The 16795-nt window shown below is 47.7% G+C and overlaps 1 protein-coding gene and 1 long non-coding RNA gene across 13 annotated transcripts in view; both read left to right on the top strand.

Annotated features, from left to right (window-relative positions):
- LOC118382237 (xylosyltransferase 1-like) overlaps nt 1-7232 on the top strand; it is a 60754-nt gene extending 53522 nt beyond the window's left edge. Inside the window, exons 10-12 of the mRNA XM_052507447.1 lie at nt 5654-5849; nt 6327-6660; nt 6899-7232. Coding sequence (XP_052363407.1) covers nt 5654-5849; nt 6327-6660; nt 6899-7221 — 853 coding nt within the window. The 3' untranslated portion in view covers nt 7222-7232. The remainder of the gene's footprint in view (nt 1-5653; nt 5850-6326; nt 6661-6898) is intronic.
- LOC127923412 (uncharacterized) lies at nt 3664-5449 on the top strand. 12 transcript variants are annotated; one of them, XR_008114283.1, is made up of 5 exons: nt 3664-3802; nt 3842-4036; nt 4076-4309; nt 4349-4426; nt 4467-4737. It is a non-coding gene; the product is annotated as an uncharacterized LOC127923412 (long non-coding RNA). The 12 variants fall into 12 exon arrangements; XR_008114288.1 differs by lacking the exon at nt 4467-4737 and adding an exon at nt 4783-4874 and having other exon boundaries at nt 3665-3802; nt 3842-4309; XR_008114287.1 differs by having other exon boundaries at nt 3665-3802; nt 3842-4309; nt 4506-4737.
- Nucleotides 7233-16795: the final 9563 nt, after the last annotated feature.

Raw genomic sequence — 16795 nt, 5'->3', positions numbered from 1 at the left:
GGCTCCATCATGTTATGAGAATGCTTGTCATCGGCAAGGACTAGAGAGTTTTTTAGGATAAAAATAAACAGAATGGAGCTAAGCACAGACAAAATCCCAGAGGAAAACCTGGTTCAGTCTGCTTTCTACCAGACACTGGGAGATGAATTCACCTTTCAGCAGGACAGTAACCCAAAACACAAGGCCAAACAGACACTGGAGTTGCTTACCAACTGATGCTGAGTGAATGATCCTGAGTGGCCTAGTTACAGTTTTGACTTAAATCTACTTGAAAATCAAATGGCAAGACCTGAAAATGGCTGTCTAGCAATGATCAACAACCAATTTGAAGAGCTTAAAGAAAATATATATAAAAAAGTGCCAATATTGTATAATCCAGGCGTGTAAAGACCCAGAAACAGCTGTAAACGCTGCCAAAGGTGCTTCACCAGCGTATATGGACCGTGAACACGTATGTAAATGAGATATACATTTCATATTCAATACATTTTATAACATTTCTGAAAACATGTTTTCACTTTGTCATTATTGGATATTTAATACATAAGTCCAAATGTCTGAATACCTTCTGGAAGGCTCTGTACCTTTTCAAGATCCCTGGACAGGGCCCAGGGTTTAGGGGCTAGGGGTCGATTCTGGACAGGGCCTAGGGTTTAGGGGCTAGGGGTCGATTCTGGACAGGGCCCAGGGTTTAGGGGCTAGGGGTTGATTCTGGACAGGGCCCAGGGTTTAGGGGCTAGGGGTCGATTCTGGACAGGGCCCAGGGTTTAGGGGCTAGGGGTCGATTCTGGACAGGGCCCAGGGTTTAGGGGCTAGGGGTCGATTCTGGACAGGGACTAGGGTTTAGGGGCTAGGGGTCGATTCTGGACAGGGCCCAGGGTTTAGGGGCTAGGGGTCGATTCTGGACAGGGACTAGGGTTTAGGGGCTAGGAGTTGATTCTGGACAGGACCTAGGGTGTAGGGGCTAGGAGTTGATTCTGGACAGGGCCCAGGGTTTAGGGGCTAGGGGTCGATTCTGGACAGGGCCTAGGGTTTAGGGGCTAGGGGTCGATTCTGGACAGGGCCTAGGGTTTAGGGGCTAGGAGTTGATTCTGGACAGGGCCCAGGGTTTAGGGGCTAGGAGTTGATTCTGGACAGGGCCCAGGGTTTAGGGGCTAGGGGTCGATTCTGGACAGGGCCTAGGGTTTAGGGGCTAGGAGTCGATTCTGGACAGGACCTAGGGTTTAGGGGCTAGGAGTTGATTCTGGACAGGGCCCAGGGTTTAGGGGCTAGGGGTCGATTCTGGACAGGGCCTAGGGTTTAGGGGCTAGGGGTCGATTCTGGACAGGGCCTAGGGTTTAGGGGCTAGGAGTTGATTCTGGACAGGGCCCAGGGTTTAGGGGCTAGGAGTTGATTCTGGACAGGGCCTAGGGTTTAGGGGCTAGGGGCCGATTCTGGACAGGGCCTAGGGTTTAGGGGCTAGGAGTTGATTCTGGACAGGACCTAGGGTGTAGGGGCTAGGAGTTGATTCTGGACAGGGCCCAAGGTTTAGGGGCTAGGAGTTGATTCTGGACAGGGCCCAGGGTTTAGGGGCTAGGAGTCGATTCTGGACAGGGCCCAGGGTTTAGGGGCTAGGGGTCGATTCTGGACAGGGCCTAGGGTTTAGGGGCTAGGAGTTGATTCTGGACAGGACCTAGGGTGTAGGGGCTAGGAGTTGATTCTGGACAGGGCCCAGGGTTTAGGGGCTAGGGGTTGATTCTGGACAGGGCCCAGGGTTTAGGGGCTAGGGGTTGATTCTGGACAGGACCCAGGGTGTAGGGGCTAGGAGTTGGTTCTCGACAGGGCCTAGGGTTTAGGGGCTAGGAGTTGATTCTGGACAGGACCTAGGGTGTAGGGGCTAGGGGTTGATTCTGGACAGGATCTCACCATTACCAGGCTAGGAGCTAGGTTTCATCTAGCAGAGACCAGATCTCATCATTACCAGGCTAGGAGCTAGGTTTCATCTAGCAGAGACCAGATCTCATCATTACCAGGCTATATTACCTGTCTGTCTGTCTGTCTGTCTGTCTGTCTGTCTGTCTGTCTGTCTGTCTGTCTGTCTGTCTGTCTGTCTGTCTGTCTGTCTGTCTGTCTGTGACTGTGTGTGTGTGTATATGACTGTGTGTGTGTGACTGTGTGTGTGTGTGTGTGACTGTGTGTGTGTGTGTGTGTGTGTGTGACTGTGTGACTGTGTGTGTGACTGTGTGACTGTGTGTGTGTGTGTGTGACTGTGTGTGTGTGTGTGTGTGTGTGTGTGTGTGTGTGTGTGTGTGTGTGTGTGTGTGTGTGTGTGTGTGTGTGTGTGTGTGTGTTGCAAATCAAATATGGAGAATAACTTGTTACATTTAGACAAACAGGCCTCAGTCTCTCAGACTGGCTTTTTCCAGCCATGTAAATCGGGGGGAGAGGACGGTGTGTGTGTGCAGGTTATGGGTGGAGTGTGTGTGTGTGTGTGCAGGTTATGGGTGGAGTGTGTACACAAGCACAACGAGACACTTGTTGCTGGTTGGGTGTGTATCAGAAGTGGGGGGGCCCAGATGTGTGTGTGGGGGGGTTGAGAGTAGAGTGATCTCTCTGTTCCAGCGCCTCTGACTGAAGCCCTGTTTATTCTGACGTGTGTTTGAGGACCGTTGAGTGGGTATAACTGTGTCTGTGGACATTTCAAATCAAACTTTATTTGTCAAATGTATCGGATACAAGTGTAGACCTTACAGTGAAATGCTGACTGACAAGCCCTTAACCAACAGTGTAGACCTCACAGTGAAATGCTGACTGACAAGCCCTTAACCAACAGTGTAGACCTTACAGTGAAATGCTGACTGACAAGCCCTTAACCAACAGTGTAGACCTCACAGTGAAATGCTGACTGACAAGCCCTTAACCAACAGTGTAGACCTCACAGTGAAATGCTAACTTACAAGCCCTTAACCAACAGTGTAGACCTTACAGTGAAATGCTGACTGACAAGCCCTTAACCAACAGTGTAGACCTCACAGTGAAATGCTAACTTACAAGCCCTTAACCAACAGTGTAGACCTTACAGTGAAATGCTGACTGACAAGCCCTTAACCAACAGTGTAGACCTTACAGTGAAATGCTGACTGACAAGCCCTTAACCAACAGTGTAGACCTCACAGTGAAATGCTGACTGACAAGCCCTTAACCAACAGTGTAGACCTCACAGTGAAATGCTTAACTTACAAGCCCTTAACCAACAGTGTAGACCTCACAGTGAAATGCTGACTGACAAGCCCTTAACCAACAGTGTAGACCTTACAGTGAAATGCTTAACTTACAAGCCCTTAACCAACAGTGTAGACCTCACAGTGAAATGCTGACTGACAAGCCCTTAACCAACAGTGTAGACCTTACAGTGAAATGCTTAACTTACAAGCCCTTAACCAACAGTGTAGACCTCACAGTGAAATGCTTAACTTACAAGCCCTTAACCAACAGTGTAGACCTCACAGTGAAATGCTGACTGACAAGCCCTTAACCAACAGTGTAGACCTCACAGTGAAATGCTTACTGACAAGCCCTTAACCAACAGTGTAGACCTCACAGCGAAATGCTGACTTACAAGTGTAGTTAACAAAGAAGAAAATATTTACCAAGTAGACTGAAATAAAAAGTCATAATAAAAAGTAACACAATAAGAATAACGAGGTTCTATACAGGGTGGTACCGGTACTGAGTCAGTGTGGAGGTTATATACAGGGGGTACCGGTACTGAGTCAGTGTGGAGGTTATATACAGGGGGTACCGGTACTGAGTCAGTGTGGAGGTTATATACAGGGGGTACCGGTACTGAGTCCATGTGGAGGTTATATACAGGGGGTACCGGTACTGAGTCAGTGTGGAGGTTATATACAGGGGGTACCGGTACTGAGTCAGTGTGGAGGTTATATACAGGGGGTACCGGTACTGAGTCAGTGTGGAGGTTATATACAGGGGGTACCGGTACTGAGTCAGTGTGGAGGTTATATACAGGGGGTACCGGTACTGAGTCAGTGTGGAGGTTATATACAGGGGGTACCGGTACTGAGTCCATGTGGAGGTTATATACAGGGGGTACCGGTACTGAGTCAGTGTGGAGGTTATATACAGGGGGTACCGGTACTGAGTCAGTGTGGAGGTTATATACAGGGGGTACCGGTACTGAGTCAGTGTGGAGGTTATATACAGGGGGTACCGGTACTGAGTCAGTGTGGAGGTTATATACAGGGGGTACCGGTACTGAGTCCATGTGGAGGTTATATACAGGGGGTACCGGTACTGAGTCAGTGTGGAGGTTATATACAGGGGGTACCAGTACTGAGTCAGTGTGGAGGTTATATACAGGGGGTACCGGTACTGAGTCAGTGTGGAGGTTATATACAGGGGGTACCGGTACTGAGTCAGTGTGGAGGTTATATACAGGGTGGTACCGGTACTGAGTCAGTGTGGAGGTTATATACAGGGGGTACCGGTACTGAGTCAGTGTGGAGGTTATATACAGGGGGTACCGGTACTGAGTCAGTGTGGAGGCTATATACAGCGGGTACCGGTACCGAGTCAGTGTGGAGGTTATATACAGGGGGTACCAGTACTGACTGAGTCAGTGTGGAGGCTATATACAGGGGGCACCGGTACTGAGTCAGTGTGGAGGTTATATACAGGGGGTACCGGTACTGAGTCAGTGTGGAGGTTATATACAGGGGGTACCAGTACTGAGTCAGTGTGGAGGTTATATACAGGGGGTACCAGTACTGAGTCAGTGTGGAGGTTATATACAGGGGGTACCGGTACTGAGTCAGTGTGGAGGTTATATACAGGGGGCACCAGTACTGAGTCAGTGTGGAGGTTATATACAGGGGGTACCGGTACTGAGTCAGTGTGGAGGTTATATACAGGGGGTACCAGTACTGACTGAGTCAGTGTGGAGGCTATATACAGGGGGCACCGGTACTGAGTCAGTGTGGAGGTTATATACAGGGGGTACCAGTACTGACTGAGTCAGTGTGGAGGCTATATACAGGGGGCACCGGTACTGAGTCAGTGTGGAGGTTATATACAGGGGGTACTGGTACTGAGTCAGTGTGGAGGTTATATACAGGGGGTACCGGTACTGAGTCAGTGTGGAGGTTATATACAGGGGGTACCAGTACTGAGTCAGTGTGGAGGTTATATACAGGGGGTACCGGTACTGAGTCAGTGTGGAGGTTATATACAGGGGGTACCAGTACTGAGTCAGTGTGGAGGTTATATACAGGGGGTACCGGTACTGAGTCAGTGTGGAGGTTATATACAGGGGGCACCAGTACTGAGTCAGTGTGGAGGTTATATACAGGGGGTACCGGTACTGAGTCAGTGTACCCTACAGGTTAGTTGAGGTAATTTGTACATGTAGGTGGGGGCGAAGTGACATTTCCGTAGATGGCTGTACATTTGGGTGGATGTCTGTGGATTTTTGGGTGTGTATTTGTGTGTAATTGTACTGTGTATGTGTATATTTGAGTGTGTATTTTTGTGTAATTGTACTGTGTATGTGTATATTTGAGTGTGTATTTGTGTGTAATTGTACTGTGTATGTGGATATTTGAGTGTGTATTTGTGTGTAATTGTACTGTGTATGTGGATATTTGGGGTTTCCCAGGTATATCCCCAGGGGCCACCCGGTGTCTGTCCATTTGTACTTCCTGTCAGACGTGTTCCAAGGCTACTTGGTTCGTCAACATGCTAGTAACCTAGCAACCAGCCAGCTCGAGACCCTAGAGACTTGGGTCTCCCATAGCAACCACTTCACCCTGGCCCCAGCAACCAACACACTCAACAGACTACAGTTTGCAGAGGTGAGACATGCACATATACATATACTTCAAATGTAACTTATCCCTGGTACAGAGAGAGAGAGAGAGAGAGAGAGAGAGAGAGAGAGAGAGAGAGAGAGAGAGAGAGAGAGAGAGAGAGAGAGAGGTTCTGTCCCCACTGAAACGGGCTCTGAGTCACTATTTGTTAAGTGTCTTTATTGTCAGGTTGCTGCAGGTTGCTGCTGCCCCCTGGGGATGACATGTGGTACTGGATGTGTCCTGTCACGCTGTTGCTGGAACACCATTTGTTAATTAACAGGGAAGTCGTTATACAAAATCAAGTAGTGCACAGGCTGCCATTCAGGGGACTTAGATTCCACCTGGTTATCCTGCTGGAAATCCTTCACACGATTCTCTCTCTCTCTCTACAGTATCTCTGTTTTCATTCAAATCAACCCTCTGTTTCTCGATCTCTCTCAATATCTCTCTCTTTCTCTGTCCTCCCTCTCCTCCCCTCAGGTGGGTACAGACTGGGACGCCAAAGAGAGAATCTTCAGGAACTTCGGAAGCCTCCTGGGCCCCACGGAGGAGCCGGTTGCCATGCAACGCTGGGGCCGGGGACAGAACGTCACGGTAACCGTCGTCTGGGTGGACCCCACCAACGTCATAGCCGCCACGTACGACATCCTGGTGGACGGCGGGACAGAGTACACACACTACCGGCCCCCGTTAACCGTGCCGTTACGACCCGGCGTGTGGACGCTGCGAGTGTTGCATCACTGGAACCTGCTGGCCTCCACCAGCTTTGTGGTTTCACCTCTGGAGCACCACGGCCAGCAGCCTATACGCCAGGGTAAACACACACACACACACACACACACACACACACACACACACACACACACACTGGACTGAGGACTAGAACCTGGACACCTCGATATACATCACCTGGAACACACTAACACACACCAAACCACACACACATTCACAGCCTATCCTGTAACACCTTACATGGAATTAAAATAATTATCTTCCCTCCCCTGTCTCCTTCCTTCCTTCCTCCCTCCCTCCCCCACCCCTCCTCCCTCTAGAAGACACAGTGAAGCTCCACAGCGGGCCGGTCCGTAACTCCTACATGGATCAGAGTTTCCACGGCCTCAACCCCATCCTCAACCTCCCAGTGCACCTTGGACAGGTGGAGGAGGCGGAGTTTAAAGCATCACTGACCGGGGCGGAGCTCCAGAGCTGGGTGGACCATCTCCTGGCAGGGGTGTGGTCTGCAGCGGACGTGTGTTCTCAGGGTCCTAGCTCCTGTCCCGTTATGCAGCGGTGTCGGGAGACGGGATGGAGCGCGCTCAGTCCCGACCCAAAGTCAGATCTGGGTCCCCCCAGAGGGAACGGACGGATTAGGTAGCACCGTCGCCACGGCTACTGCTACAGCCAACCAATGGCTTGGAGGATGAACTAACAGGAAACGTTTTAGTGTGGTGAGATGGTCTGCTGCGTTCTAAATTGCTCCTCCATTTCCTGTATACTGAGTGGACAAAACATTAAGAACACCTGTTGTATCCATGACTGAGGCGAATCCAGGTGAAAGATATGATCCCTTATTGATGTTACTTGTTAAATCCTCTTCAATCGGTGTAGATGAAGGGGAGGAGACCTGGTTAAAGGAGGGTTTTTAAAACCTTGAAACAATAGAGACATGGATTGTGTCTGTGTTGCCATTCAGAGGGTGTATGGTAGTAGGTACCAGACACACCGGTTTGTGCCAGCAACGTTGTTGAGTTTTTCACACTCAACAGTTTCCTGCGTGTATCAAGAATGGTCCACCACCCAAAGGACATCCAGCCAACTGGACACAACTGTGGAAGACATTGGAGTCAACATGGGCCAGCATCCCTGTGGAACGCTTTCAACTCCTTGTAGAGTCAACATGGGCCAGCATCCCTGTGGAACACTTTCAACTCCTTGTAGAGTCAACATGGGCCAGCATCCCTGTGGAACGCTTTCAACACCTTGTAGAGTCAACATGGACCAGCATCCCTGTGGAATGCTTTCAACACCTTGTAGAGTCAACATGGACCAGCATCCCTGTGGAACGCTTTCAACACCTTGTAGAGTCAACATGGGCCAGCATCCCTGTGGAACGCTTTCAACACCTTGTAGAGTCAACATGGGCCAGCATCCCTGTGGAACGCTTTCAACACCTTGTAGAGTCAACATGGACCAGCATCCCTGTGGAACGCTTTCAACACCTTGTAGAGTCAACATGGGCCAGCATCCCTGTGGAACGCTTTCAACACCTTGTAGAGTCAACATGGGCCAGCATCCCTGTGGAACGCTTTCAACACCTTGTAGAGTCAACATGGGCCAGCATCCCTGTGGAACGCTTTCAACACCTTGTAGAGTCAACATGGGCCAGCATCCCTGTGGAACGCTTTCAACACCTTGTAGAGTCAACATGGGCCAGCATCCCTGTGGAACCAGCATCCCTTGGAACGCTCAACACCTTGTAGAGTCAACATGGGCCAGCATCCCTGTGGATCGCTTTCAACACCTTGTAGAGTCAACATGGGCCAGCATCCCTGTGGAACGCTTTCAACACCTTGTAGAGTCAACATGGGCCAGCATCCCTGTGGAACGCTTTCAACACCTTGTAGAGTCAACATGGGCCAGCATCCCTGTGGAACGCTTTCAACACCTTGTAGAGTCAACGCCCAGACCAATTGAGGCTGTTCTGAGGGCAATATTATGAAGGTGTTCTTAAATGTTTTGTACGCTCAGTGTATAGTGCACTACCATAGAGGGCTCTGATCAGAAGTAGTGCACTATATAGGGAACAGGGTGTAATTTGGGACACAGGAAAGGGAGGAGATTGAATGCATTGGATTACTGTATGAACGGCGTCAACACCAACCATGGCGTAAACTCAGGAGCCAGGTAGTAGAGAAGGCTAGAAGAAAAAGCTGTGGACTGAAACCAAGAAGAAATGAGATAAGGAACAGAGTCATCCTCTTCAGTATCAGGTGGCGCCACCTTCTGTCTCGGAGGCTAAACTGACTCTAGGTTTAGTTGAATTTGATTTATTTATTTATTTTTGTGTGGCACCCTTTTCCCTATATAGTGCACTACTTTAGACTAGAGCCCTATTCCCTATATAGTGCACTACTTTAGACTAGAGCCCTAAGGGGAGTAGGGTGCCATTTGGGACACATACACATGCCTGGAGAAGAGGATGGAGGAACACGACACTGTTCTCTGAAAGGAGATGGAGGAACACGACACTGTTCTCTGAAAGGAGATGGAGGAACACGACACTGTTCTCTGAAAGGAGATGGAGGAACACGACACCGTTCTCTGAAAGGAGAAGGAGGAACACGACACTGTTCTCTGAAAGGAGATGGAGGAACACGACCCTGTTCTCTGAAAGGAGAAGGAGGAACACGACACCATTCTCTGAAAGGAGATGGAGGGACACGACACTGTTCTCTGAAAGGAGATGGAGGAACACGACACTGTCCTCTGAAAGGAGATGGAGGAACACGACACTGTTCTCTAAAAGGAGATGGAGGAACACGACCCTGTTCTCTGAAAGGAGAAGGAGGGACACGACACTGTTCTCTAAAAGGAGATGGAGGAACACGACACCGTTCTCTGAAAGGAGATGGAGGAACAAGACACCGTTCTCTGAAAGGAGATGGAGGGACACGACACCGTTCTCTGAAAGGAGAAGGAGGAACACGACACTGTTCTCTGAAAGGAGATGGAGGAACACGACACCGTTCTCTGAAAGGAGATGGAGGAACACGACACCGTCCTCTGAAAGGAGATGGAGGAACACGACACTGTTCTCTGAAAGGAGATGGAGGGACACGACACTGTTCTCTGAAAGGAGATGGAGGGACACGACACTGTTCTCTGAAAGGAGATGGAGGAACACGACACTGTTCTCTGAAAGGAGATGGAGGGACACGACACTGTTCTCTGAAAGGAGATGGAGGAACACGACACCGTTCTCTGAAAGGAGATGGAGGGACACGACACTGTTCTCTGAAAGGAGATGGAGGAACACGACACCGTTCTCTGAAAGGAGAAGGAGGAACACGACACTGTTCTCTGAAAGGAGATGGAGGGACACGACACTGTTCTCTGAAAGGAGATGGAGGAACACGACACTGTTCTCTGAAAGGAGATGGAGGAACACGACACTGTTCTCTGAAAGGAGAAGGAGGAACACGACACTGTTCTCTGAAAGGAGAAGGAGGAACACGACACTGTTCTCTGAAAGGAGATGGAGGAACACGACACCGTTCTCTGAAAGGAGATGGAGGAACACGACACTGTTCTCTGAAAGGAGATGGAGGAACACGACACTGTTCTCTGAAAGGAGATGGAGGAACACGACACCGTTCTCTGAAAGGAGATGGAGGAACACGACACTGTTCTCTGAAAGGAGATGGAGGAACACGACACTGTTCTCTGAAAGGAGATGGAGGAACACGACACCGTTCTCTGAAAGGAGATGGAGGAACACAACACTGTTCTCTGAAAGGAGATGGAGGAACACGACACTGTTCTCTGAAAGGAGATGGAGGAACACGACACTGTTCTCTGAAAGGAGATGGAGGAACACGACACCGTTCTCTGAAAGGAGATGGAGGAACACAACACTGTTCTCAGAAAGGAGATGGAGGAACACGACACCGTTCTCTGAAAGGAGATGGAGGGACACGACACTGTTCTCTGAAATGAAGGAGAGGACTAAAAGGAGAGGAAGACCAGGAGAGAGGAGTGAATATACCTCCATATTCTCATTTATTCTCCTCTGAGCCCCTCCTGAAGTCATTTGGACTAAGTGTGTTCTGTGAAAGGTGATGGAGGTGTGTGTCCTCTGAAAGGAGATGGAGGAACACGTGTTCTCTGAAAGGAGAAGGAGTGTGTGTAAAAGGAGAGGAAGACCAGGAGAGAGTGTGTGAATGTGTGTGAATGTGTGTGAATTATTGTCCTGTGAGCCCCTCCGAGCGTGTGTGGGTTTTCTTCAGTGCCATGTCTGTGTCTCTGCAGGTCATCTCCTTTCTCCTGAAGTGTACACTCGTTCACTACTTCCACAATATCTCCTTTCTCCTGAAGTGTACACTCGTTCACTACTTCCCACAAATCTAAAAGCATTGTATTGGGAGAGCCGTAGTGGGAGTTCTGATACCAGTCATTTCCTGTTCAACCAGTGACAGGAAGTGAAGACACGGGGAGGAAGGAGAGATAATTGGCATGTACAGTAGCCAGGGATTATATTCATCTCCCTGTTTATCCTGTACAACTTCTCTACCCTTCATGTGCTTTTACATGAGACAGAGTACAATTCTAAGTTAACTATTTATTCAAGTTTATATTAATGAAACAGTTTTTTGTTGTTGTTGTCAATGACTGATGTTTACATTCGGCATCCTATTCCCTACATACTGTCTATGGACGCTGGTCAAAAGTAGTGCACTATGTAGGGAATAGGATGCTGTTTTGGAGGCGATCATGCTGGGGAGGGTTTTTCACGCGGCAGAGAACCTGCTGTCTTGATTTCCAAAGACCCTCAACCCCCTGTTGCCATGACATCAGACACGTTGTTCTGTTCGGGACTCCATCTCAATACTCTAAAGAGGCTTGTCTTAATATAATAATAATAATAATAATAATAATATAATAATATAATAATAATAAATAATATATGCCATTTAGCAGACGCTTTTATCCAAAGCGACTTACAGTCATGTGTGCATACATTCTACGTATGGGTGGTCCCGGGAATCGAACCCACTATCCTGGCGTTACAAGCGCCATGCTCTACCAACTGAGCCACAGCTGAGCCCCTCTCCTCTTGCTCCCTCCGGGAAAGGAGCTTAATAACAGGGATACGTTGGGCAATGAGACCTGCTAGCATGCTAACGACTGGAAGTCTATGGGTAACGCTAGTTAGCATCGGTTCGCAAAACTACCTCCAACTTCCCTCATACTGGACACAGTACACACATAAAAATACTATCCACGAGTTCAACGAACCCTGGGGAAGTAGATAAAGATAAACCTCACTGCCACAATCCCAACGTATCCCTTTAAGGAAGAGAAGTGAGGAGAGGAGCTTGAGGAGAGGAGGCGAGGAAGCCTCTGTAGACTATTGAGATGCAACCCTATGACTGTGGTCTACTGCCACCCACAGGCTACATCCCAAATGGAATCCTATTCTATATATACTACTGTTGACCTGAAAACTATGGGCCCTTTTCCCTATATTGTACATTACTTGACCAGAGTCCTACATTGTACAGTCAGTAGCCAGTTAGACAGTCAATACATCCAGACCCAGTGCATCCGGTCTGGATGTAACATTATAGACAGGATCACTGGGTCGTGATGTAACAGACAGGATCACTGGGTCTGGATGTAACATTATAGACAGGATCACTGGGTCTGGATGTAATATTATAGACAGGATCACTGGGTCATGATGTAACAGACAGGATCACTGGGTCTGGATGTAACATAGACAGGATCACTGGGTCTGGATGTAACATAGACAGGATCACTGGGTCTGGATGTAATATTATAGACAGGATCACTGGGTCGTGATGTAACAGACAGGATCACTGGGTCTGGATGTAACATTAAAGACAGGATCACTGGGTCTGGATGTAACATTATAGACAGGATCACTGGGTCTGGATGTAACATAGACAGGATCACTGGGTCTGGATGTAACATTAAAGACAGGATCACTGGGTCTGGATGTAACATTATAGACAGGATCACTGGGTCTGGATGTAACATAGACAGGATCACTGGGTCTGGATGTAACATTAAAGACAGGATCACTGGGTCTGGATGTAACATTATAGACAGGATCACTGGGTCTGGATGTAACATTATAGACAGGATCACTGGGTCTGGATGTAACATTATAGACAGGATCACTGGGTCTGGATGTGACATTATAGACAGGATCACTGGGTCTGGATGTAACATTATAGACAGGATCACTGGGTCTGGATGTGACATTATAGACAGGATCACTGGGTCTGGATGTAACATTATAGACAGGATCACTGGGTCTGGATGCAACATAGACAGGATCACTGGGTCTGGATGTAACATTATAGACAGGATCACTGGGTCTGGATGTGACATTATAGACAGGATCACTGGGTCTGGATGTAACATTATAGACAGGATCACTGGGTCTGGATGTAACATTATAGACAGGATCACTGGGTCTGGATGCAACATAGACAGGATCACTGGGTCTGGATGTAACATTATAGACAGGATCACTGGGTCTGGATGTGACATTATAGACAGGATCACTGGGTCTGGATGTAACATTATAGACAGGATCACTGGGTCTGGATGTAACATTATAGACAGGATCACTGGGTCTGGATGTAACATTATAGACAGGATCACTGGGTCTGGATGTAACATTATAGACAGGATCACTGGGTCTGGATGTAACATTATAGACAGGATCACTGGGTCTGGATGTAACATTATAGACAGGATCACTGGGTCTGGATGTAACATTATAGACAGGATCACTGGGTCTGGATGTAACATTATAGACAGGATCACTGGGTCTGGATGTAACATTATAGACAGGATCACTGGGTCTGGATGTAACATTATAGACAGGATCACTGGGTCTGGATGTAACATTATAGACAGGATCACTGGGTCTGGATGTAACATTATAGACAGGATCACTGGGTCTGGATGTAACATTATAGACAGGATCACTGGGTCTGGATGTAACATTATAGACATGATCACTGGGTCTGGATGTAACATTATAGACAGGATCACTGGGTCTGGATGTAACATTATAGACAGGATCACTGGGTCTGGATGTAACAGACAGGATCACTGGGTCTGGATGTAACATTATAGACAGGATCACTGGGTCTGGATGTAACATTATAGACAGGATCACTGGGTCTGGATGTAACATAGACAGGATCACTGGGTCTGGATGTAACATTAAAGACAGGATCACTGGGTCTGGATGTAACATTATAGACAGGATCACTGGGTCTGGATGTAACATTATAGACAGGATCACTGGGTCTGGATGTAACATAGACAGGATCACTGGGTCTGGATGTAACATTAAAGACAGGATCACTGGGTCTGGATGTAACATTATAGACAGGATCACTGGGTCTGGATGTAACATTATAGACAGGATCACTGGGTCTGGATGTAACATAGACAGGATCACTGGGTCTGGATGTAACATTATAGACAGGATCACTGGGTCTGGATGTAACATAGACAGGATCACTGGGTCTGGATGTAACATTAAAGACAGGATCACTGGGTCTGGATGTAACATTATAGACAGGATCACTGGGTCTGGATGTAACATAGACAGGATCATTGGGTCTGGATGTAACATAGACAGGATCACTGGGTCTGGATGTAACATTATAGACAGGATCACTGGGTCTGGATGTAACATTATAGACAGGATCACTGGGTCTGGATGTAACATAGACAGGATCATTGGGTCTGGATGTAACATAGACAGGATCATTGGGTCTAGATATAACACATGTACAGTCAGCTTTAAAAAGCCTTGACCTTCTCACTTTTGACCTCAAGAGTATACATGGCTACGATTGGCAAAACCCCAAAGAACATTGAGCCAATGAGACGTCTGGACCCGAGGGCGGGGCCAACAAGCAGGCCAGGCTGTCTGGTTTCAACACACCCTAAAAGCAACCTTGCTTGGGCTTTAGCTCTACAGGCTAACACCGTTTTGCAGCTCACAGTCGACCCAGGTTCAAACCCACACTGACCTCAGAAAAAACACTGTTGCTTAGTTACCTCTTGTGTCCATGGGAACAATTCAACTTTTCTTTACAGTTTCAGTCTCAGACATTTTTAAAGGTAGACTGAGCTAACTGACGTGACGCCACGAGCAGCAACCGCAGATATTGAGATGAGCGAGATGCAACACTTCTCTCTCACACAGTATCTGCGCATGTGCACAGCTTTGCTTCACGCTCCCGGTAGCCAGGAGACCAAAACAGCGGACAAGTTGAGCATCACGCTTCAACACTCTTTTAAGTTTGAGCCGCTATGCCGTTTACTTTCTGCATGTACGTCATATTGCTGAGTCTACCTTTAAATTAAACTTATTTAATAAAATATTCCACAGATGTTTTTTTATGATGTACAATAGCTATTTTAGTATGAATTATTAAAAAATAAAAATACAAAAAATGTAAATAAATATATATTTTGTGACGTTATGTGTTTTTTTAAAGTACAGTTTACAACATTAAGTTATGGAAAAGTGTCTAACAGAATGGATGGAGAAAAGGACTTTGTATTAGTTCCAATGGCTCCATATTCCCTATATATAGTACCCTACTGTTGACCAGGGCCTATAGGGCCCTATTCCCTATATATAGTACCCTACTGTTGACCAGGGCCTATAGGGCCCTATTCCCTATATATAGTACCCTACTGTTGACCAGGGCCTATAGGGCCCTATTCCCTATATATAGTACCCTACTGTTGACCAGGGCCTATAGGGCCCTATTCCCTATATATAGTACCCTACTGTTGACCAGGGCCTATAGGGCCCTATTCCCTATATATAGTACCCTACTGTTGACCAGGGCCTATAGGGCCCTATTCCCTATATATAGTACCCTACTGTTGACCAGGGCCTATAGGGCCCTATTCCCTATATATAGTACCCTACTGTTGACCAGGGCCTATAGGGCCCTATTCCCTATAATAGTACCCTACTGTTGACCAGGGCCTATAGGGCCCTATTCCCTATATATAGTACCCTACTGTTGACCAGGGCCTATAGGGCCCTATTCCCTATATATAGTACCCTACTGTTGACCAGGGCCTATAGGGCCCTATTCCCTATATATAGTACCCTACTGTTGACCAGGGCCTATAGGGCCCTATTCCCTATATATAGTACCCTACTGTTGACCAGGGCCTATAGGGCCCTATTCCCTATATATAGTACCCTACTGTTGACCAGGGCCTATAGGGCCCTATTCCCTATATATAGTACCCTACTGTTGACCAGGGCCTATAGGGCCCTATTCCCTATATATAGTACCCTACTGTTGACCAGGGCCTATAGGAGCCTATTCCCTATATATAGTACCCTACTGTTGACCAGGGCCTATAGGGCCCTATTCCCTATATATAGTACCCTACTGTTGACCAGGGCCTATAGGGCCCTATTCCCTATATATAGTACCCTACTGTTGACCAGGGCCTATAGGGCCCTATTCCCTATATATAGTACCCTACTGTTGACCAGGGCCTATAGGGCCCTATTCCCTATATATAGTACCCTACTGTTGACCAGGGCCTATAGAGCCCTATTCCTTATATATAGTACCCTACTGTTGACCAGGGCCTATAGGGCCCTATTCCCTATATATAGTACCCTACTGTTGACCAGGGCCTATAGGGCCCTATTCCCTATATAGTACCCTACTGTTGACCAGGGCCTATAGGGCCCTATTCCCTATATATAGTACCCTACTGTTGACCAGGGCCTATAGGGCCCTATTCCCTATATAGTACCCTACTGTTGACCAGGACGTATAGGGCTCTGATTGAAAGTAGTATGCTGTATAGGGAATCATTTGGGTCGCAGACTCAGTACTACAGGTCACGTGACTGTTTTAATGAGCCCTGTAAAGATGTTATGATAACGTTGTGACTGTGTTGTCTGGCCGTTATGATAGTGGTGACATGACATCAGCTCAACGTTGGTTAGCCTCTCTTTCTTTCTCTCAGTAATGTTTTTGCTCTACAGTCTCTACATCGCTCTACTCTCTTTTGGTCTTCCTTTCTGCACTCTCCCCTCTCTCTCTTCCTCCCCTCCTCTCTTTGCCACCCACACCCTCCCTCTTTCTCTGATGGGGTGGTGGGCTGTGCCTTAGCTGTTCTCCTGTCTA

This window comes from Oncorhynchus keta, unplaced genomic scaffold (assembly GCF_023373465.1).
Source record: "Oncorhynchus keta strain PuntledgeMale-10-30-2019 unplaced genomic scaffold, Oket_V2 Un_contig_29610_pilon_pilon, whole genome shotgun sequence".
In the NCBI taxonomy this organism is placed as follows: Eukaryota; Metazoa; Chordata; class Actinopteri; order Salmoniformes; family Salmonidae; genus Oncorhynchus; species Oncorhynchus keta.
Note: the sequence above shows the minus strand (reverse complement) of the source record. Positions and strands in the feature narration are given on the sequence as shown.